The 24,988-nt window shown below is 41.4% G+C and overlaps 1 protein-coding gene across 4 annotated transcripts in view; it reads right to left on the reverse strand.

The window, feature by feature from the left end:
- Positions 1–24,988, reverse strand: part of PAG1 (phosphoprotein membrane anchor with glycosphingolipid microdomains 1) — a 93,116-nt gene that overhangs the window by 9,378 nt on the left and 58,750 nt on the right. For all 4 annotated transcript variants that reach the window (XM_026842166.1, XM_026842167.1, XM_026842165.1 and 1 more), the window contains 4 exons: positions 11,377–11,588; positions 8,631–8,682; positions 8,004–8,100; positions 4,532–5,127 (listed from right to left, as the gene is read on the reverse strand). In XM_026842166.1, the coding sequence (XP_026697967.1) occupies positions 4,532–5,127; positions 8,004–8,100; positions 8,631–8,682; positions 11,377–11,501 (870 nt within the window). In that variant the 5' untranslated portion in view covers positions 11,502–11,588. The remainder of the gene's footprint in view (positions 1–4,531; positions 5,128–8,003; positions 8,101–8,630; positions 8,683–11,376; positions 11,589–24,988) is intronic.

Genomic DNA, 24,988 nt, shown 5'->3' on the forward strand with positions numbered 1-24,988 from the left:
TGGTAGTATTTAGGGTGTTTTCAAAGTCCTTCACACTTGCATAGAGGCCACTGCAAATAGATGGGGACCTCTGTGAAGCAATTTCTTGAATACAGGTATAAGGAGAATCCAGTGCCTTGATGGCCTGTCCCGGCTTACTCACTGACGAGTACATGGCTGAGATCTAGGAAAAGGAGACACCTGCTGAGTATTTAAATATGGCATATAGCTTGTATGCCAGTTCGTACCCATTCCACCACAAGGATGTCAGTTACTTACAAAAAGACAGGATCTTGTAATAAAAAGATATACTTGCTTACACAAAAAAAGGGATTTCTTACAAAGTCCTGTTCTGGCATGCATTTATAAATTGATTTTCTTTCAAAAAACCCAAGCTTTATAAAATGCTTTATAAACTAAGTTTATAAATGTAAAAATTACTTGAACATAAATCCCCTGCAGGCAAATTAGACAAAAGGGAATAACTTTGTGAGCAGGAGCTCTTGCAAGTTTTGCCACGGTCCTGGAGACTGTCCACACACGTCCCTCCACTCAGGGCTCGCTGGGGCTGGCACTGAACGCAGGGAGCCACTCTTGAATCCCTCTCCCAGACCAAGTGGATGCTACCCCTTGCACAGGGCAGATGGCTGAAATTCTCTGCACTGCTTGTCTGGTATTTAATATCGCAATTGCAGCATAGCTCTTCTGTTACATTTAAAGTCTTTCCCAAGCATGCAAGGCCACTCTGGTTTTGTATCAGTCCAATTAAAATAGTAGATTGGCATGAAAATGCCTATTACCATTAAGCCACACTGATTGATGCAGATGAACCAGATCGCTTCTGTTAATTCTGTATTTTTTTTTAATTTTTTTTTTATAAAGAGAGACATCCAATTGCAGATGGCAATACGTCTTACTTTTTACTGATGTCAGCCAACCAAACAAAAAAAGGCTCTTCTGCTCATCCATACTTCAGCCTTTTCCAGGATTAAATTATATAAACCCAGTGCACGGATCAATTTATTCATTAATGTCTGGGAGCACTTCTCCCAGCAGAAGGCATGTGTATAAGAGACAGCATTACAACAGATTCTTTCCCACTTCCATTTTGCTTGGTGTTTTTACTTCTGCTAAATATCAAGCTTCAAACCCCTGGGACACCTCTGATAAAGATCCTGACCCAAAGTGCATGATGCTCCCCAGGGGGCTTCCCTCACACCTAACAACTCCCTTGGTTCTTTTTCATCTGGAGAATGAACTCTTTAACCTGTGGTTTGTTTACTCACCCACAAAAGAAAAGGAAAAAAGAAAAAGAAGTTCAAATGTATTTCTGCCCTTTATTAGATCTGCTTCACTACAGCAGCTCAGTTTAGTCTTTCTTATTTGCAGGATATTTTTTGTGTTGAGGAGTAAGTTACTAATTTCATCCTCACACATTAAAACAAACATGCTTGCAAAATTCTTCAGTGAGGTTATTTTCTCTCATCAGTGTGTCTATAAGCACCATGTGTCAGGACCTCTTCTACAGTTTCCCACTCAAGTATTGACGAATATCCCAAGGTGTTGGCAATCCTGGTCTTGTTTCCCTAGGACCTAGTGTTCTTTCTTCTAAATGTGAAACCTGTGACACATCAATTTTGAAGGATACTGTCATCTTGGAAGCTGAAAAAAATACTTGCTCCTAAACATTTTGTACCTAGAAACATTCTAAATTATGCCTGAAACCTCAACAGCAGTAACACAAACAGCATGTGTCCTTACTTGCCTTTCTTTTGTTCCTTGACTGCACTTGATTTTTTGCTCTTTGGCTCAGCTGCTGCTCCTGACTTGGGCACCAGAACAAGACCATTCTCCTTTGGTGCATTTGTAAGAGATGGTTTGCCCATCCTCAGGCTACGCAAGTCTGAAATCAGATGGCAGCAGCCAGATGTACACATGGAGAGCATATCTACCAGTGCTCACTCTGGAAAGACCTGGGTGAAAAAGGAGATCTGTACTTCCCCCTTTTTTTTTAAATTAAAAAGCAAGAACTAAAGAAAAACTATTCTGCCTCTCCCATTTTATTAGAAGAATGAAATTTTTCCAGGTGATAGAGGCCTATAAGGGGCCTTGTGCTATTAAAGGTGTCTTTCTTTACCAAAACCTTCCGAAGGATTTGGGTGGGCCACAGCCAATAACCAATTTAGAGAATTAATTTTCAACTGTTTATTGCATGTCTGATCTTGAAATGATCCTTTATCCTTTTCATGCCATTACATACTGGAACAGTCTCTAGTTTGGTTCACCTAGTTCTCTCTCAGATGAGTGTGCTTCAGGAATTGGCATGGGCTGGGGATCATCGTGGCTGCCCTCTTTTACAGGGTGAGACTGAAGAAGCCTGGTAATGGTTTGTTCTCTGTCTGTTGACATGTTCAAGTCTAAGTTACATAAGTAGCCTCCCTGTTTGTCTCCCTACTAAAGCAAAGCCTAATTGTAGTGAGAGACACTGGCATGACTGATGCCCAACCTCTCCATTCACGGTCAGGGCAGAAGGTTGAAAAGTTTGGGATACGGATGTAATGTTAAGCAAGGCAGCTAAGTAGCCTCACAAGAGAGGAAACACAAAGAGAAACCCATGGAGTCTGTTTAACTAAAGGAGTTATCAATATAACATAAATTTCCATAAACATCTTGGTTTTGGTTGCCACATCAGAAGAAAAAAGCATTGCTCTGTATTGTTTGAAGCAGCAAAAGAGACGGAAAAATTATCATCATCACAACAGAAAAACAATCCCACAACCACCTCCCCACACAATACCAACAATAATGACATTTATATATTCCATCAATTACCATTTCCAACTCCGCTGCAGCTGTAGCTCTCAAGGACAGGACAGGCGCATGCTTCGATGCATAATGCATGTAACCTAGCAGTGAAGGCGGGAATGATCTGATGCTGCTGAAGCTTTAGCTCAGGATGGCTTTTGCTCTGAATAAATTTTAATTAGACAAACACCTTTTTTTCTGGCACTTAGGGGACTGTACGTGTCATCTCTTGATTAATCCTTCAAAACCTGAACCATTTTAATCAATTCCCACTCCTTGCAGTTACTGACACTGTATATACACGGTGTGCTGGGGAGCTACAGAGCAGCAAGTGCTTTTCCTTTGTATCGGTGCCTGGGAAATACAATGCTTTTCTGCAAGCCTTTTCACACCTGGCAGGAAAGATGTCACTGTTACAGAAAGCTGTTTCTCTAAGAGTTTAATTAGAAATTACATATGGACTGAACTTGGGAGGGGGAAATGTTGGTGGATTATTGCTGACAATCACATCTTAATTTTTTACTTAATGAGCTAGTTATTTGTAAGAATGCGCACTGAAGAGTCCAGACAAACAATTTTAATATTACAAGTAGTCTTCAGTTTGTTCATTTTGACTCTATTGTGCTTTATAGGTTAACATGGTTAGTCAGTTATTTAACAAAGTATTTTTCTGCCCTCTGTCTGGATTGCTGAAATACTTCAAATAAGAGAACAATCAGAAACAAGTAGAAATACCTCAGCTCTACTCTGATCTTTCAAGTAAATGTTTACATTAAAATGTCACATTATATCTTCAGAATTTTTTGGAAATTTTCATCAATACCTATTATTATTTGATGACTCAGACGCCAAAATTATATTAATCTGCTAAAATCTCAGTTCTTTCATTCACAATTAATAAGTTATCTAAATTAGTTCTGAAAAATCCAAACTCAACAGTTCATGAAAACTCTGTGCAATGATCTGAAAGCATTCTTAAAATTAATTATGGTGAAAAACTAAAAATGGGAAAATGTCATCATTCTATTTTTTAAGGAGTTTACCACTAACTTGTCCCTTAGGCTGGCAGAGAGAATAAGCAGCTGAGAAAACATAACTTTTGGCCATGATTTCAGCAGGTAGAAATTCATTACTCTGTTTACATGTGGCATACAGATTTTGACAAATATAAAAGCCTACAGCTGCAATCTCTCTCTTCCTGTCCCTCTCTCCTACAGAGAGATGAGAGGAGTGGCTTTGAGCAGAAGCCTGACACTTGCACAGCTAAGTCAAGGTGGCTCAACAAAGGAGGCACATCAAAAGTTAGGGAATCCACCAAGAATGGCCCCCTCTCCTTTTTGTAAATTGAGGTTTCATTAGAAAAAAAACAAGGGGGGAATTCTGAACAAGATATAGATGCTGATGGAGCCACTGGATACCTATTGTTAAGAGCTCCCACAAGTATAATACCATTAAACAAAGAAGCAGAGGCCTCCTATGCAATTTCTGGATAATAGTTGGAAAAAGCCTTATGAAGTGCATACTGCAACAATCCAAAGTATAGGCTGCAATAGAATGAGTCTATGTCTGTAGTGCAAAGACTATACTGTACATTTCCATATTTCCATATTTTACAGTCTTGCATCACCTTGAGTGTTTTTTTTTTTTTTCTTGGCATTTTTTTTGTTATTTAAAAAATCCACTCCCACCCATATGTTCTCTATCATCTTTTGGCTGTTTGACAAGGACAAGTATTTGCAGTATTTACCTTCTCTGGTTTGCTTGCTCCTTCTGTCACTTCTTCTTCCACTTCTTTTTCTTGTACATTCTCATTTTCATCAAGAAGTTTCATGGGTACCGGAGGGGGCAGCTCATCCTCTACATCTGGTGTGTTATCAAGAGGGCTTTCTGAATTAGCACTTTGGCGACTTTTTTTATTTCGGTCAACAGATGCATATTCTGCTGACTCAATTCTGCACTCAGGAATCTGATTCTGACCTTCAGAAACTGTCAGTGTAGCCTTTGATTTACTGTTACAGCTCTCTTCCATGCTGGCTATAGCTCCAACATCCTTAATTTCCTTCACAGTTTCATACAAGCAGTCTTCAACTATGTTCTCCTGAGAGGAGCTGTCTTTCAAGACTTCATAAGGGCCTTCCATTCCAAAACCTTGATCATTTTCTGCATTTCTAGCTGAGATGATGGTTTCCATGGTGGTATTAGGGGGAATACTAGGTAGTTCCCGGCTCTGGTGACATTTTATAGACTTTCCAAGACTATCCTGTTGGTCTAGCAGATCAGAGACAGATGTCTGTACTTCTTCATAAGGCTGGATACAGGCAGTTGTACTGTCCTCTGAGAGTACTAGAGAAAATTACAAAGAAGTCTTTAAAACAAATGCATAACTATAAGGTGAGCGCTATTTGGTAGTCTCTACATCACTTTGGGTTTATGTCTCATTGGAAAGGATAAATGATACTAATGCCTGGAAATCTAGTGATCATCATGTTTTTTGTTTATCAGAAGGTTTCAGTTAGAGAGATTTCTGCACTCTCTGTTAAAAGCTCTCTCTCACAACATCTTAAATACTCCGTGCACCCCCAAGTCACATTGTATAGCAACAGCATTCACAGTAAGAACAGGGGATGGGTGGGTAAGTGCAGGTGCACATGGATGTTGAGCTGTACTTGGTTATACTGAATGCTTACAGACTGCTCAGTAGTCTCAGGTGGGAGGCTTCAAACCAAGTGCCTTTAAAAAAAGCTGTGTTAGATTTTCCTCCTTCCATTTCCCTATTCTTTGGAATCAAAAAGGAAAGCATTCTTGCTTCCTCCCTACCCACCCCTCACCTTGTTTAACATGCTGGCCAAATTCTTGTCTGAATCACACCTTGCTCAGCCCTGCTGCAGTCAGCCTCCCTCCACGCTACACCAGAAGCTCCTCACTGGAAGGCTATGCCATACACCTCTTAGTCTCGCAGCACATAATGTAGGTTGACAACCTACTAACGAGCCAGCCATATGCACAAAAGAGAAGACTAGACTTCAGAAAGTAGTGTTAGGCAGAACATGTTATTTTAAGTCCCAGAAGTGGGTCACGTGTCACTGTCACTAGAGGGTATTAGGGACTGAAATCTATGGGACTTCTCATCTTACAGTGCACACATATGATATTTGCCTGCATTCAGGGATGTATATATACACGGGCACATATATGCATGTTTCAGGTAGTATAAGGTACATAAACATTTCTTTGAAAAATTACTTTTGAAGAGCTTTACTTTTCTTAGTACAGTTCCTATGGTACTCTCAGCAAAATCAATCCATTCCTCCATTTCCTTTAATGTGTTTGACACAATGACATACAGTGTTGCCAAAGCAATCAGTACCCTTTATTTGGTGGTTGTCATGGACATTTTCTCTTGTGCTCAGGGCGTGCAGACTCATGCAGTCAGCACCCACAGGGTGACAGCAGATTTGCTGACAGCAAATCTTAGGATGGCACTGGAGGTGTGAGATGGTAATTGCTGTCTGAATGGGAGATGGGAGGAAAAGAAAAGGAAAATATCCTTCTCCATTCACTTGGCTCCTGCATACAACTGGGGAGGAATAGGTGGAATAGGAGAAAGTGTCCTATCGTGTCCTGGCTAGCACTCAGGGTGTTTGTTCTAGTTGCTACCCAGGGTGCCTGCAGACTTCCTGAGGAACATCAGGATCCAGTCTGGAGATGCTAGAATGTGTTTTTTCCCCTTCTGGTGATTGCTCTCAGGGATTTCTGTGCTATGCACACAGGCATGCACAGGTTTCAGAGAGCACCCATCCTGTTCAGTCTGGGGGGGATAACCAGAAGTAATGAGAGCTCACATGCTCATGTGGTTATGGGTTAGGGGTTGGCATATACAAACACAATGCTGGCAGGTTGAGTAAAGGAAAAAAAAAGTTTGATGGTGCCGATTCTATAGCCCTGCTCAAAAGGCTAGCAGAAACAGCAAAAGAACACATAAACTGTAAATAAGAAATTAAAGCACATTGGTTCCTGTTATTCAGAAGGTTGTTATGCAGAGTGTAAGCTGAGTAATATCAGACAGTCTGAAAACTGTCTGCTGTTTGACAGCATGCTTTTTAGTAGCAGCTTTGACAGCTGCATGTGTGGTAGCTCGTAGTAAAGAGAACTGCTCCCCTTCTGCAGGGCTTTGCTCATTGAGTCCCTTGCTGAGCCACACACCTACATACGCAACAAGCCAATGGACGGGAGCAGAGATTAGCTGGAAAAACAAGTTTAAGAATTCCTTTCAATACTTGTCTCTGAGGTGTAAAAACTGAATAGCTTAGCCTCCAGCTGAACAGTGAGACGAGGAGGTAGGAGATGAGGAATGCAGTCATGGTGTCGGTGCCTAGTGTGGAGACAACAGTTGGCTCCCAGTGGCTCTGAGCTGAGACCGAGTTTATTTTGAGCTGCAGCTGAGTAAAATATTTTCCAGTGATACTTCACTGTGAATCATTTTAAGCGTTCAGCAAAGCAAAAACTACAGAAAAAAAAGGAAGCCTATTTATGCTGCCTGTTTTCTAAAATACAAAAATACAAGTGACAACCTCTCACAGCACAGGACTATGATCCAAAGCTGTAGTCCCTGGAAGAAGACCTGAAATACTTCCACAGCCTCCAGGAGTGAAGCTCTGAGGTACAACTGCATCTTCTGGTCACATCCCAACTCTGTAGCTGGCCAAGATCAGGGAATGCCACAGTCTTTGCCTGATGGCCTGGTCAATCTGCAGGGGTAGCTTGGTGGCCCACAGGAGGGCCTTAGCACCAGTGCTGGTTGGCGTGGAGGACTGGGAGCTTGGGTGTGTAGGGCTGTGCCAGAGCACGCCCAGCAGGGAAGTGGAGATGCAGCGAAGGGCTACTGACTTCCCAGGAAGGCAAACGTGCTCACTGCATTTTTAAAGTTGATCATAAGTTTTGTGTGAATTAGGTCCTGTGTGAAGAGGACTGACTGCCCTCCAGAGAGCTGCATGCCCAGCCACTGCCCAGGCATGCAGCAGCTGATCTGGTGTCAGAGCTCTGGAGGTGAACAGAGGGAAACAAAGGGTATTCAGACAAATGACATGACTGTGTGCTTGGAAAGCTGATGACTAGAAACCTAAGACTTGAGGGATCACCAATGTGCAGCTAACGCGGGAGCTGTGAGCAAGGGGACAGCACAGCTCGCTCAACCCACCCTCAGGGGATGTGCTACTCACCCTCTCCATTGCTGAGTGCCCCATTCTGGTCGCTGCTCGGAGGGGGCTCTGTAGCCGAACTTGTGATTGAGTGACTGAACACCTCCTTGTCAGAAGGCTGCAACACAAATTAGCGAGATCTAATCACTGTTGGATCAGAATAGATGTTCACATAAATAGATATGCAACAAATATCATTCTGATCTCAGGAGCTCTGACTCACAGATATTACTGACAGGAGAGTCAAACCATGGCAACTATACTCCAAGATTTAGGTGCTTGTGTTCACAGATGTTAAAACAAATAAATGCAAGGGTGTCCAGAGTGATCTCCCAACTTTTACGGTAATAGAAACTACCATGGCTTCAATCCATGAGAAGATAGCAGCTGACAAAGGGTACACTGCACTTGTACTGCAAATGGAGTGAAAGAAAGGCAGGAGATCTGGAGTGACAACGGTGGCAGAAATAGCATTGAGAGAGTGCAGATTACTGGGGTCTAGACAAGTTTTCCTCCTCTTTCTCTTCTCTAACTTTTAAAGTTTCCCATGCTCAACCCTCTTCAGATTCCCGAGCTATTTTCTAACCGGCGATATTTTGCAAGGAGATTGATGCAAGTTAACACAAGCTGCCAGAAATAAATACTTACCATATTCATCAGATTTTCATGATCTCCATTCTGATGTTTGACCTTCTTTTCCCTTAATGAAAAAGAGGTATGAAGTGTTACTATAGATTGTGCTAATATACAAATGCCAGTCATTAATAGACCCTATACACCTGCAGGGAGCAGAACTGTGATTCACAATAATGAATAACTGAAAATTATTACAGGGACTAGTATGACCTCTGTATAAGGTCACCATCAAGGTAGGGTGGTGATGAACATATCTGAAGACATACAAAAACCACACATAACCCTTTTTCTTGTTCAGTTTAAGATCACAGTAAGGAGTAACTGATTATAGTAAAAATATTATTATCCTCAACTTAAACATATCTGAAATGTTCAGGGATGTCATGTTTTGGTGACAGACTGCCTGGGGAGTTCCTTAAACTGTGTCAGTCAAACATGTTTATCCTATGAAGAAGTTGTCCACAAAATCCAGCCTTCTCCCACTGAGGATGCTGGTTATAATTAACAATAAGTGCAAACAGTTCAAGAAGGCCTACAAATTTCATAGCAGCAGAGGCCTTGAACTTAGACGTAAAAAGAATCCCGCTTCACTAAGTATTTCATAGGACTCAAAGTATGAATCACGTGTACAGTTTTTATCATTTTGGAAATATGGCACTTATTCAGAAATACTGTAATAAAGCATGAGTTTAAAATAATAATAGAATCACAGAATCACACAATGGTTTGGGTTTGAAGGGACCTTCAAAGATCATCTAGTTCCCACCCCCCTGCCATGGGCAGGGACACCTTCCACTAGCCCAGGTTGCTCCAAGCCTCAACCAACCTGGCCTGGAACACTGGCAGGGAGGGGGCAGCCACAGCTGCTCTGGGAAACCTGTGCCAGTGTCCCACCTGTGAGAGACGTGACACCACCACGCTCACAATAAAGAATTTCTTCCTTATATCTAAACTAAATCTGCTCTCTGCCAGTTTAAAACCATTACCCCTCATCCTGTAATTACACTCCCTGATAAAGTCCCTCCCCATCTTTCCTGTAGGCCCTGTAGTAAGTACTGGAAGGCCGCTATAACGTCTCTGTGGATGAAAAGGCAAGGAAAAGGGTAAGAAAATACTGACAGTATGAACTCTGCTGTTTCTGAAGTTTGCAATGCACCATACTTCCCACATAAGCAACTGTTAAAATTCTACCTAACTGAGAAGGAAGAAAAAGAAGCAAGTAATTCTGCACCAATGCAGAGCACGGTTACAATTTACAAATACTGAACTTCCTCTATGGAACTTTTCTGACTGACATTTTAGGAAGAGCAGAATTTGTTCAGTTTTCGATGTCCTCAACCATTTTTGAAGAGTAAGCTAGGAACAAATTTTACATAATTGCATTTATACATAAAGAACCTGCCCTACAGAATGACCCGAAATAAGAAATACTGTGTCCAGACTAGCAACGCAAGAATTTATTGGAGAACATCACCAGATAGTTTCTGACAAAGTATCTCTGTAACTGCAAAGAAATACTCAGAGGTTTGACTCTGTTTTAAAAACATCTTTCTAGAGATGTTTCAAGGAGTAGAGTGTTACAAGAGAAAACATGGTACCTAAATGCAATGTTTGTGGGCTTAAGGAGTTTTAAAACAGGTTTTATAATTTTAAATAAATAAAAAAAACCAACCTATTTCTAGTAGTTTTACACAAATACCACAAGAAACTCAGATGAATAGGAAGATACTGAAATGTCACCTAAGAGCTTACAAAAGCACTTCTGAACCACACGGTACTACGATTCCAACTTATGCTTTTTAGGATTTCAACAAACTTCTGTAGTCTGGTCTTGTCCACGACTGTTTTTTGCAACGTCAGCATTAGAGAAATCCTGATGAAAGACAGAGCCTTCCACTGTAGACAAACCTTATGCCAATATAATGTATTTTATGGCTGTGCAGCTTCCTCAATGCTCTCAATGCTGAACTGCTGAAAGAACATGCTCCTATAGGCATAAGGGTCCAAAGCAAAGACTGTGCCATTGTACTGAGTTATGGATAGGGCTTTTTCTTCTCCCTGTACACCTGGCTGGTTGATTGGCAAAATGTGGCAATATGGACCCAAGCAGTCTTTCTGCTCGTTGTGAAGTGTCTGATCAGTCCGCCCTGATGGAAGGGCACTGTGGATTGAGCACAGGAAGGGGTCTTGAAACATAAATAAAGTCAGTGGAAGTGTCTGTATTGGTGAAACTGAACCCTCTTATGGAAAAGAAAATAAGGGTAAGGTCTGAGTATAAGACATTAATTAGTATCACCGTTTGATTCCTACTCATTTTGACTTGAACAGCAAGATCAAATCCCTAGTCTTCAGGAATGGCCAAAGTAAAGCTGAAATAATAGGAATTGTTTTCCTTTCTTTTTACCTATACTTTTTTGGTCCTGTTTAGCCCACCTAATTTTCTCTGTTTCAAATTAGTAGTGTGATCTGCTAACAGTCACTGTCCACATGTGCTCCAGGCTTCAGCTTAGCAGAAAGCACCTAGCAAACACAATAGTGTTTTTCCTTCACAGCAAAAGATAAAAAAGTTTAGATTTTAGAATGAACAGAACTGTTCAAATTCAGGTTTGCTTTCCAAATAGATTTTGCACTGCGCTTTTTTTTATTTCTGTACCTAAGTCCTCAGTATTTCTTGCTGACTAGTTATTAGTGAAGCTATTTCAATCCCCTCACTATCTGACTCAAGAACATTACTGCCTGCTAAGCTCCTGAGCCTTACCTGTTGCAGCTGGAGCAGAGGAAGATGAGGAAGGTGAGGAACAACAGTGTTGTCATGGCTGCCAAACTTCCCCACAGGATGACATGGACCTGTTCACTGCCTAAGAAGCCACCCTCTGGCCCCATGGTACTAGCAAGAGCTGGAGTCACTTGGGGATGACGAAGTTATTCCTTGGAGAAGGCTGGCATCGGTGCTGCATGCACCTTCTGTTTCTGCAGAAAGAAAAGCACCATTAGAGGTTAGTATAAATTTTGAAGATAATGAATCTGACAGCTACAAATCTGGCAGGAGAGATTTTCAAATGTAGATCTTATAAAAAAAAACACAAACAGTTTCAAGTACAAGCCAGCCAGCCAAAGAGATTTTCAGCTCTATTTCTGATGGTGACATAGAACAAACCTTGTCAAATATTAACACAAGCTGTTACTGATCTACAATCTCAACATGAGTAAAAGGTAGTACAGTATCGCTGCACTAACATTTTGAGGAAAAAGTTTATCAATCCACTTTGAGAGACAGAGTAGTATTTTACAGTGATATTTGTTAACTTGAAAAGTGAGCTTTCAAAACCAACTACAACTTATGCAAAGTTTTTTTCTTTGCAGCGGAAGCAAATTTTGTAATAGCAAATTCATTTAGGTACTACTATCATATCTATATAAAAAATCACCATGTCACCATTTTGTTATTAAAATCTTAGGGAAAAAAAGGATTAATTTCACAAAAAAAGGCCATTCACATCAGAGAAAATTTGGTGAGTCAGCAGAATAAACTTAGTAACTAAGCTATATGACTGGGTAGCTCTTAAAACTAACATTTCTGTTCCTACATAAAATGGGCGCACTGGTTTCTGCCATGCAGGATCAGACTTCTAGACACCTTCCAAGAAGAACCAATTTTTACTAATTTATCCATGGTGGAGAAAAGGTTTTTTTCTTTAAGTTTAGATACTAATAGCATTGCACATTGCAATAACTCGAAATGGGAAGAAACAAACAAAAGATGGAAAAATCTGCTGATCCTGGAAAGACCAACTTCAAAGTGTAGTTAAATATTTCTAGTTTAGCCAACTTATAAGAAAGTTACATAATCTGTAACTTCTCTAAACCCATAAATACACAGAATGGTAAGAGTGGGTGTTGCACACCTTGCCAAAGCACAGGTATGTCTTACCTGTAGCCTTGAGCACTAACATGATGTTAGTCACTGCTCTCTGGGGTTATCTTGGTAGAGTTTGAAAAAGTAAACATTTGAAAGCAATGGCATACCACTCTGAAAATGATGTATATTGCAGATGTGAGTCTGATTCAGCCCTGCCTCATCCCTATTTTAAAGCAAAACTCGGGTTATTTCTACACTGAGTCATAGTCACATCACTGGCTCTGAAATGGAGAGACTTTCAGAGAAGCAGAATCAGATTGAGACAGGAGAAAACTTGGTGTAATGCCCACAAAGACCTCTCTGATGAGGTGCAAGTGCACTGTGAACTGGGATGGATTCCCGTAGAGGTGATGGACTGTCCTCATTTAGAAAACACTACAAAGCACACTGCACTGGCTGCCTTAACTGGCTCCAAACCTTTGTTAAGTGTTTTGAATAGAAAGTATTTTTCTTTTCAACTTTTATTTTTTATGAAAAAGAAACCTTTTTTTTTCTTCCCCAATTATTGGGAAAAGAAAAATCCAAGAAAATGAATAGGGATTTCAAAATATTTTTCCTTTTCCTTAAAACAGAATCACTTTTTTTTTTTTTAAAGCAGACAAAGTTGTTTTGAAAGATATGATTTAAATTATTTCTACTACTAATTTAATGATTTTATACCTTCTCTGAAGAAAAAACCTACTCTCCTCTCAGAAGACTAAGTAATGTACCAAAAGGTAATATGGTAGGATGTTATTCTTTTATTCTACACATATATTCTTAAAGCTGCTGGCCTTTAAATAAAGGTAATATTTGAGCTAAGGAAAGCTAAGGATGCATGGGGGGCAACCCCATAGAAAAGCTGCATCTTTGAAGACTTCAGTACAGTTAGGAAGTGTTGGGATGAGCAGAGTGGATGAAGTTGAGACTGAGCTTAAAAAGGAGTGAGATCAGAGAGAGAGTCGAGGGAGACCTACATGTGAATGTCAGGAGTGAAGTGCAAGACTGAAGCTAGACTTCAGACATCCCACCAGGCAGAAGCCAAATAGAGCAAAGAGAATGTCCAAGGACAGAAGATGTAGTTAATCTACAGCAAAAGAGCAAGAATTCGTATACCAAAGCTCTGACTGTAAATTGAGAGAAAAAGGTCACTAAAAGTTAGAAAAGTACAGTGGCACTTGAACGAAGGGAGGCAGCTGCTGGAAGACACCAGTTAGCTGTGCAAGCAGAATAAAGTAATAAATTGGAACAGATTGACAACAGATGAAGCCCTGCATGAGGGATGCTGAGCAGGCAAGATGTGACCAGTGACTCCTCTTAGCTCCTTGAACAGTGAGAGTTTGGCATAAATTCTAGAGGACCTAGAAACTGCTCAGCAATACAGGACAACCAGAAGTAAATACAATTACAATGCAAAAAAAAGCATGCCTACATTCACCCACTGTGAACCCTACTCACGAAGTGCCATCAGAGGGCTTACTCCTACTCTTTAATGCCTCCCAAACGATAAGACTAAAATAAGATTCACTTGGGCTGATGCTTTTTACACAGGAGAGCTGCTGAAATACTTGAAGCTGGTCAAGCACCCATCAGCTGCCCTGACCTGCCCTGGACAGAGAGATACATTGAAAGTACAATTGTCTATGACTTCTCTGCTTCCACTGGGTGAAAGGCTGGACACTAAAATGTTAACATACGCCTAGTGGAATGGACTTTGGAGCTGCTTCAGAGGCTAGTTTTAAAAATAAACTTATTTTCAGTCATAACTATAGAACAACACGCAGCTAATTTCAAAAGCTCTTAGCTTGAAATGATTAACGCCTACTGTTACAATAAGAAGTGATATTGTGCTGCCCTCTGGTGAATCTCTCCGTTCGAGGACAGGGATTTGTGGCTCTAGCGAGGGTGCTTCAGAGCTGCTAAAGATGGAGATTACATGGGTCCTTCATCTGCTGGGCTTGAAAAAAGTCCGACCTCCAGCCCTGAAAGACTGACAGACTTGAATAGTTTAACCTTGCAGAGAGACATCGCCGAGACAGAGTAACAGTCACTCGAACTGGTTTTTTTTTGTTTGTTTGGGGGTTTTTTTGTGTTTGGTTTTTTTTTTTTTTTGTATGTGATGATCTTTTTAAGATGAAGATTTCTTTCATTGTACCCTTTCGACAGAAATCACACAAGTTGCTGGTGATGCTGAACTCCAGAAATGAGTAATAGAGACAGGCCTGGAATACCTGGATAAGAAAATTGGTTATTTCATCTAAGGCAAAATGCAAACTAGAGTTTGTGTTCACATTTGAAAGCCATTGTCAGTTCAGAAAACTAATCCTTACACTACATTGAATAAAATTTCTCCTTCTTGTGGCAAATTTCTCGTGCTTTTTAGACATCAATATTTACCATTAGTGGAACCTGTATGGCAAATAACGCCCATAGCCATTTCCTCAAAATTGCACTTAAATGCACAATTATATTTGCAGTTTTAAAAAAGACGGATACTTCAATTCATGACCTGCACTTTCACAGTGAATAATGTGTTATTTTTCCTTACAGCAGTTGCAGGAATAAAGCAGAGCTGAGGCAGTTCAGCCTGAGTTGGTGATGATGGGAGTGTAGGGCACGCAACTGCCAATTTGTTGCCAAGCTGAAGGATAAAAAACTCTATCTGGACTGAAGCAGTTTTTTGCCTAAGATACAGGCTGCAATATTAGGGAGCACATGGAGTGACAACTTTAAGTAGTGAGGAAAAGCTTGGACTGAGACCTGAACTCCTTTGAAGCCCAGGAATGGACAGATCCATCGTGATTTGGGTCTAGGATCTGACCTGGGGTTTCGGAGCAAAGATCCGCCCAAGCTTACAGCAAAATGCATCAGGGACATGCTTTGTGGGAGGTGGATGCCAAGCTTGGTGGCCCAGGAGGCCTGGCAGGAGATGGCAGCGTGTCCCTCTCTCACCACCTTCCCTTTGGCTTCTGGGTTTTACAACCATTCATTCATGTCCTGCTGCAAACCACACTCGGCCTACGCTTTCCAAAGGGGAAAGAGTGGGAAAAGCTGACTGCTTCACCTCTCTGCTCTTCTTAATGAATTATAGATGGAGTGTAGGCAAGGGAAGAAATTGTTTTGACAACCGAGCGACTTTGAATGTGAGAAGCCAAATGCGACAGGACAGGAGAGATTCGGGGAGGGCTGCAGGACCACGACTCACTGTCCTGGGCTGTCAGGCTGGATTCGGCTAAGAGGGGCACTGCCCAGCAGCTTTATGTGCTTGCCTCTATGCTGAGCTTCAGTTACTGTGCTCCTTCTCAGGCTGCTGGGTCTCCTACTGCCTTCTTCTCCTTCCCACCCCTCCTGTTCCCGGTGCATTCAGTTACCTGTGCTAAACTGCAGAACAGATCCATCACATCGCCCAGAGGGAAGATACCCTCCACCTCAACTGTTCAGATTTGAGAGGGAGAGGGGAGAGTGGGGAAGAAGGTCATAACTTTTAAAGGACATTTTTATTGGTCTGGTAGCAAGCCCCCCAGGGAGCTGCGTTAAACCAGAAAGTGGTGAAGTATAAGATATGTGGAACCATGAACCGAGACAGAAGCTGAGAATTATGAAACTAATGTTCTCTTGTCTACATCCAGCTGCAAACACTGTGATTGAAACACAAAATCAGAACAGAAACCCAGGCTACAACAAATAGGCAGTGGCAGAAACAGTCCTGCAGGTGGAAGTAACATCTGTGGATGCCAATCCTTTTATCTTCTGTTTCTCCAAATCATAGAATGGTTTGGATTGGAAGGGACCTTAAAGATCATCTAGTTCCAACTGCCAAATATTGAAAACAGACTTTCTCTATGAAGCTAGAGGCCTACAGGAGACCTAACAAGTTCCTTGTTACCTTACTCCCCTCCTTCAGGAAATTTTCTCTGCAACTTCAGACCCAGCTCAGGCATCAGTGTGTGCAGGGCATCTCCAAGTGCCCAGAGAATGTATGTAACATCCTCAGGCCACCCTAAAGGAAGGCAATCCACTACCACAACTCCTGCACCAACAAGAGTTCACACCAAACTAGGCACTTAATTTAGAGAAGAGGGAGGACATGGCAGATGCACTTTACTCAGTCCAGAACTGTTTCCATGTTCTCTGCATGCATGGAAACACCATCTCACTGGCAGGGAAATGCCATTCTGGCACGAGCTTAAGTGTAGCACTATGATAAACTGGGTTTAAATGAACTTCAAGCACCCTTCCTTCCCCTAAATAGACCTTCTCTAAACCTCTTAATTTTAAATTGAAACTGGTTTTGGCCTTTTCCACCATGTGGTCTTACCATGCTTTAACAGCAAAGGAGCTGGAAGCAGCTTCTGAGTGTCTCCTTTCTGTAGCTTGCCACAACTGGTGGATTCCTGACAGCATATGGCATTATACCCAAATTTTGTGACACCATAAGGGTTGTATTTGTCCCTGTATAAGCAAAATACTTGCACCAAGCTTTTCACAGGTATCTCCTACTGCAGGTCCTGGTTTGGAGCCTGCCTGCAGGTTCCTTCTTAATGGGAGTTGTGCTCTGAACATTCAGGTTACATCCATTGCAGTAAATTAAACATGTCAGGGATAATTGTCATGTACTGCAGCCAGTTGGCATGGTACAGTCTGAGCCTGCACTGTTAAACTTTCTTATTTTCTATAGAATGGTGATTGTATCCAAATCATCTTCCAAGTGTGGTCCCTGACTGGACCTAACTCCTGAGCTTGGGATTAGTTGGGTAAAAAACCATTTTACTGCAGCCAAAATTATGCTTTAGGCTGTTCTAACTCGATAAAACCAGATCCTTTGTATCTCAGACTGAATCTGAAAACCGTGGGTCCTTTTGACCTCAAACCCTCTCTGCTAGAGTTCCTTCTCTCAGTACTCTTCCACCACAGGACCGTGCCCAGATTTCTACTCACTCCAGCTACTCTCAGCAGCTCCCAGATCCCGTCTCCCAGGTCTGTTTTCTGCCTGGGGCAGTCACCTCTGCTGTAGGTGACAAAAACTATATTAAGATATCAAAACAGCAATAAGCATGTAGGAGTACTGAATTAAGTACAAAGATCTTGAAATTTTATCAAAAAGATAAAGTTGAGATAATTCTCAGGCATTGCTACATTAAAACAAATGATACTATTAGAACAGCCTGAATACACAGACTTCATCCTTACTTTAAACTGGTGGTAGGTGCATAAGAGCAATTGCTTCTGGAGACAACAGGACTGCTGTCTGGACTGCAGGGCTGCTTGGCAGAACCTCTCCTGACACCATACTGTCACCAGCATCAAGATTGTGAAGTTTCTCCAAATATACTGTAAAAAAAAGTTGTAAGACCAATTTGTGTTCCTGTTTCTGCATCAGTGTTGCCTTGTTTTGGCCTCCGGGTAGATCCAGTATTGAACCACACAAACCGTAATACCAAGATCACCTTTCTCATGCAGTACCTACTGCAGTTCACTTTTGGGGTTCCTGTGCACTAAATCAGGACAAGTTCTTTCCTACAGCAGATTAAATCTCTTATGGTGCAGTTGTGTTTTGAGCTGCTTGGCTTGGCAGCACCCATTTAATGAGAACAGTTAAAGGCAGACACATCTTGAAGAACTGCTGTAGGAGACCAGATGTGCACATGATTAAGGTCTGGTACTGAAAGCCTGATGCTGGAAGGAATTACTGATACGGACTGCGCTGCTCTTATAGGCTGTCATCAGACCAGCCTTGCAGAGACTGTTGTGTGCCATAAGCCTTCAAAACAGTTCATGTTTCTGCTTTGTGAAGCAGGAGACTAACGAGGTTCTGATCTAATTCCCCTCTGTATCTACTTTTGCAGAAATCATAGCTGGCTTATCAAAGGATGCATGTGTTTTATAATGCAAAACCAGATCTAAGACAAAACTGAACAGTCCCAAACCACCGGTCACTTTTAACCCCTTCTCAGTCTGAACATCTCCTAAAGAGTCCTAAACCAAGTCTCTCAAACCACTGTGGCACTGCAGAAAAATTTAACAAGGCCTTTGCAGCAGTAAATGCTGATCTACACTGCAATCTGTATTCCTACTCCTATCAACTCATTCATGACTTGTCAGAACGTGTCACCTCAAGGTCAACATATTCAAAGTTGACCTGACTTCTCCTTCCATGCTTTCCTCTCTATTCCTAATAGAATTTTAGTGATTCTGCATAAGCCTGCATTGTAGGCTGCCTCCCCTCAGAAAGACGTTTGGGAAAGTGGGAAGAATCTGGACAGTAGTATGAACAATTATGTGAATTCAAGAGCTTGCTTCAAGGCAGTGGAATAGTTTCTATTAAAATGGTGGAGAATTTTAGAAAATAAGAGATGTCACCAGCAAGGTTTTCTTAGCAGACCGTAAAACTGGGTTTTCAAAGGAAAGTGAACGTAATTGCATGTGGACATGATTATGTCCCAGTGAAACAGTCTGCATCCTGGGGTTAATGCATGTGCATAATTATGCACCTAACTTGGCACGTAACTAGTACATTTATTTCCCACATTCACAAGGTCTTTCTCTGTATAAACCTCCTCTCACAATCTCCGCCAAAGGTATCTTCCATTACAAATCAGGTCCTGAGCAAACAGGTTTTTAAACTAGTAATTTAAAGCTCAAAATTCATTCCATGGTGAGTATTAACGTTAGCCCCATTTCATTACCAGCAGCACAAAACCCCCCGGCATAAGCAGGGAAAAGCGGAGCTCTGTGGACACAGCTTGCAAATGCAGAGCATCGGCTGGGCTTGGCCAGCTGCTGAGGAAGAAACCGATAATGAAGCCTCTGTGAAACAGCTCCTAGGAACACCACCACATATTTTCCCCAGCCTTTAGCAGCCCAGTAATGACTGTCTCGAATGCAACAGCAGAAAAGCTTTATCTGATGAGTGGTCATGCCAAAGATTACAGCTTAATTGTAGCATATTATTCTCTTTCCCACACCCCCACAATATCCCATATTGCTTTCTGGCTGCAGTGAGGCAATTAGTCTACGATTACTGCATACTTTAGAGCATATAGAAATGAAAGCTGTCTTTGTGAGTGTTTTCCAGCTCTGACACAACTACTACTGATAGCTTTGCTGTTCCTGGAACTAGATGCTATTTCATATTAAACACAGCCTGTTTATAACTGCACTTTGCTGTTTATACAATTCTACCATGCCAAGTCCCCTTTCAGTCTTTGCAGTGCAACAACATTTTGAGCAACTCTTTTGCAAATTCATATAATAATAATGGAAACAGAAATTCCCTCAAGCCTGGGAAGTGGGTGCACACGCAGATTGCCTCTGTCATCTGGCCTAAAGGATCTCTAAAATCCATGGCAATTGTACTTGTCCTCAAACTGATGTTTGAATCAGGCCCATGAAACACAACAGATAGAGAGTACTTTTCCAGAGGCTACTTCCAATTTCCAAAGAACCCTGAACTTATACAGAAGATTGTCAAATATGCAACAACAAAACACAATGCTCTGAATATCCCCAAGGAAATGCTGATGAAGAAGTTGTGGGTTTTTTTTTTTTTTTAAAAAAAGACTCCTACTTAGAGTGAGATTCTACTTCTGTATGTTTACATCTCAAAAACCAGGCTTCTATTCCCCAGATGCTATCTACAGGATCACACTTGAGAGATCTCACCTCTGTTCTCATCACAGAAGACTAAACAACTTCCACTGGTAGTTAACTTTTAGATTGCTAAAATTTTAGTACTTACAGTGATATTAACTCTACCTAAACCGAGAAATTTAAAAAATGCATTGTATCCAACAAGGATGTTAGAGCCTTTTAATGCACCTTGAGTGAAATACCTCAAATGAAGCACACCAGAATAATTCCAACTTTGAAAAACCTAATGAAAATAATTTTAAACATAAACCCCCCAGATTTCTGAGCATCAACACTAGCATATAATCTATAGATACAAAAGTCTGAAAGGCAGGAGTGTTCCAGGGAAGCTAAGTGGTGGTCCTTGGAGGTAGAGCACAAATTACACCAGAAGGACCTTTTATATTTAAGATTAAACAATCTTGAGGCAAAAGGAATTAGTGAGAATTGAGCTGTGTAATATCTCACAGCAAGAGAAGCAGTAGTCATTTAACTTAGAGACAGACCAGTTTTAAGAAAAGTGTTCATCTTGTGATGTGCTTTGTAAAGGTGAAGAGCTAATTCAAGCTCAAGTTTCTCGTATTCACTTTAATTGTTTCAGTATAGTGATTGTGAACTTTTTATCATTTGTATTTCATTAGAAATGTCAACTTCTCTTAAATATTTGATGCATATATGCAGATTTGCCTTCATCACTAGAGACAGTCCCTGTTCTGAAGAGTTTACCCTTTAAGATGAAGGCAGCATGTGAGAGAATCCCTGTGTAAATAACTTTCTTTTCATGAAGCAAATGTCCAAGACAGAGGAGGATTTGCTGGTTTTTGAAGAGCTCTTCAACAGAGATAAGAACTGATCTCAGATACCCAGTGTCCCCAGGCAGTGCCACATCTATGGATTCTTCCTTTTCTCATTTGAAACAGAGCTGTGTGGTCCTTGAGGGGAGGTGCTACCTTAACTTCAGTCATCTAAAAATAATCTAAACTGGCTGCCTTGTATGCTCCGCATGGTCAGTGAAAACTAACTTCTGCCTGTGGAGAGAGTGGTACCTTCAAATGTGGAGGAGACTAGGTATAACCTACAAAGCTGGTTATACCTAATCTCTTACAGACCAGTGAACTCTCAGACATTGAGAATTAGAAGACATATCTGCAAATCACAAACAAAAGCAGGAGAGGTTAATGTGTGGTGACCCTCTGGGAAAGGTGATGTACATCAGACAAAGTTTGAATTCTTGTCTTCAAAATGCCCTCCTTTGAGTTGACTGTCTTGGTTGACACATCAGAACAGAAAACATGGCTAAGCCTTTGTGCAGCGGGAGTAGCACTGACAGACCGGGTCTTTTCACGGTCTCACCATGTCACACCATTTCATTGCAATTTCCCTCCAAGACTAGCATCATGTCATTCTGTCCTTTCAATTGGAAGCAGAGCTGGTGCAAATGCAAACACCACTTGCTTGTGACAGTCCAGCATATCCCGCAGCCTCATCTCCCCACCGAGGCACCAGTGCTGCCCTGCCTGCCAGCTGGAGCACTGTGGGGTAGTGAGGCAAAATAAACCCAGCTGTTTCCTGCCCCCCACATCAATGTCCTGGCATGTGGTTCATTCTATCCACCTGCTCTCTTGCTGTGGAGAGGGAAATATAAAGCTTGGGGCTTGATCCTGATGGACTGAGGCAGTAGAAGCTAATCAGAAGTCTTGTGGGAATGATCAGTGAGCTGGGTTCCCCTCACACACCCAAACCCCTCACTCCCTCATCATGACACACAGCAAATATGATTACAAGATCTAATGAACTGCAACTAATGTAATTCTGAAAGCCTTTACAGCTAATGAAAACCAGGTCTTCCCCTTCTCGATTTAATTGAGATGTTGGGTTCATACTCTGTGGAAAAGAAACCCTCCATAAAGCCATGTATGAATATTGCGTTTACATATCCAGAAAATGCAGTTGCCTGTTACAGTTTCAGGCTCTTTCTCCTGTCTGCTGGATATGTAATGGTAGGAAACTATCCATGAAGGGAAATGGACTTCAGAAAATAAATACTTTCTCAAGTTGTTTCAAGGGAAATCTCAAGCCTGAATGTCATCTACTAACCACTGCTTTGCAATCTGAACTTAGTATAAACAGAACATTTCCTCAACATGAATAAATCACAATCCCTAATAAAAATACACCCCTCTTGCACCTAAGCAAGAATCAGAAGACACAATTGGCCTACAGCTTGCAAACTTGAATTTGTTGAATAAAAAATTATTAAAAAACACCCCCTTTTTTCCCCTTCCTCCAGTCTGTTCTTTTTGCTGCCTGTTGGCATCAGTTTTTCTGCAATTTAAGTATCAGTAATGCTGCGAGACTTCCCCTGCCTCTGTGCTTTCCCATGTTACTATCATTGGCACTGTTTTAGCAGGAAGCGCTACAATATGGGTAGCACTGCAGAGAGAAGGATAAATACATCATGTCTACTGCAAGAAGCTTTGCTACTACTTTGAGTTAAGAGCTGCCAAAGCATGATGATGGAGAAGCAATTGCTGGTAGGCAGGACAAGCAGAGCATCACATCACTTCACACAGTCAATAACCAGCCTGGCTTTTATTTTTCCAGGTTTCAGTTCTGTGCTGACCCAAATCACTACTATTTCCACACAGAGCTTGGTCCTGTTAAGGTTTTGAAGAAGGGTAAGATACAGGATAACTGTTCTCCAGGGACAGGACGGTCAAAACAGACCAGGTAAGAACAGTCTTACACTGGTGATATACGAGGGGAAGAGCAGACAGCAAGCTCGAAACCTTTGTACGACCACTCAGTAGTAAGCATGTCTCATCCACACAGCAGCTGAAAATAGTCTTTCAGCTGTGCAGATGTGACCACAGCATGCACCAGAGGCCTGAGCCTATGTCCACGTGCACACACACCACAAAGGCAGCTACTGCCTCCACTCTCACATGGTCAGGAAGCCTCTACCTCTGTCATCTTGCCTCCTGGTACCTTCACCCACCCTCTGCCACCCATAGAGTCTGGTTCCTCCTTCCACAGCCACCTCTTCCTCCTTTCTGGAGGCCACACCGGTGTTGCCACAGCTCACCTCTGCCCCATGACTCCATGAGCTGCCATAATTTCTCCATCCACCTTGAGGCTTGGTCCTTCTACCAGGGCACTGCCACCCTTGCCATTAGCTGAGTATTTCTCATCCTAGGCAACATTTTTGTTTTAGCACTCCCTGCACCACCCCACCACCCCCCCCGAATTATTTTTCTATAATAATACTATCCCAATCAAACATACTCACACAAGCTCTGTTAAAAATACCAGTACTGGTATCAACATCTATTGATTACTTTGGTTATGGGCTATTAATATTAGGTTGCCCAAGTGATGAGAGAAGTCAGGGCATGCCAGAAATACAAAGGGCAGATGACAAGAAATACATTGAAAACAGTCTCTCAGAAAGAGAATGAAATGATGAGTGAAGTAATAGGACTGCTCACCTAAAATGTGATAATGAGACATCAGCTCAAGAACGTATACAGCTACAATACACCCCCTTTATCCTCCCAGCAATTTCAAAGCTAGTTATCTTTTAAAATTTACCATTACATCACTGTCATAATACCCTGTTCAGGTCTGATTTTCCTTCACCAAGCAATCTGGATTTCATCTCTTTTATTCTTTGAGAAATTTGCCCTGCTCAGCCCTGCTGTAACATCTTCCTAAATGTGGCTCATTTTAAAGGATAACTTAACACTATATGGTGAACAAACCTCTATTTATTCTTATCCACTGCTTAGAGAGACAGTTTTACTGTAAAGCAATCAGATTCTGCAGAAGAAAACAGTTTAATGGGACAGTTTTTAAAGAAAACTCTTCACAGATCAAGAGGGTGACCATTAGTTATTGAAAGCTGAAACACAGTTTAATTTTATGGCAGCAACAGTAAATTATTTTTTTCTTTTGTTGAAATATTTTCTTGACTGTGACAAACAGCTGGCTAACTGCCTGAAGAGCAGAGGTAATCCAATTCTGCATTTACTTAGGCACAATATCAAACTGATGTGCTACTTCCAAATAAACAACCATGACATCCTTTTTTTGAATTTTCAGTTGACTTGTAACACATGGTTGTAGACCTGAGTTCGGGGCAGCTACTAAACTACTTGCTTTGCTATGTATTTCCATGAGTTATTCAACTAACAGGAGAAACGCCAGACTGAGTTTGGATGGAGGAAAGCAAAACCAAAAAAAAGCCTCATCACTCTCTCTACCCCAGTTTCACAAGTCTAAAAATAGCAGAAAGGAGCTAACAGATATTATGTGGGCAAGAATGAGAACCAGATTGGTGAGGGAGAATTTATTCTTAGAAAATCCCTCATTTTGGAATGGTTACACACAGGCATGCACTGACCCAAATAGATCATGGCTCCTATCGTTCCCTAGTGCATGAAAACAGATAAAATGCTGATGCACATCAAAAAGGTTTGGGGCAAAAAAGCAAGCAAAACCTGCATGAAAACTGCCAAAAAAAAAAAAAAAAAAAAAAAAGCAGCTGGTACACAACTGCTAATAGGCAAAGACAGCACTGCTGGCAAATGTAGGTGAAGCAAAGGAAAAGCAAAGGCAAAATGATGATGAAAAATTCAAAGGTCAGTCCAAACAGATGGAGAAAACAACCCAGTTACCATAGAGTACCTACTGCTGTTTCAGAAGGACAGCCATTTGACCCATTTCAGGATGCCCAATTTATTTCACTGCGCTGGTGCTGCCCAGTGATCAAGTCTCAGGGCCACTGACTTCCCGCGGTGCAGCTTTCTGACTTGGCTTGATTGCTCACATTGCTGTTCTGTGG

This window comes from Athene cunicularia (genome assembly GCF_003259725.1).
Source record: "Athene cunicularia isolate RWA chromosome 2 unlocalized genomic scaffold, athCun1 chr2_part1, whole genome shotgun sequence".
Lineage (NCBI taxonomy): Eukaryota > Metazoa > Chordata > Aves > Strigiformes > Strigidae > Athene > Athene cunicularia.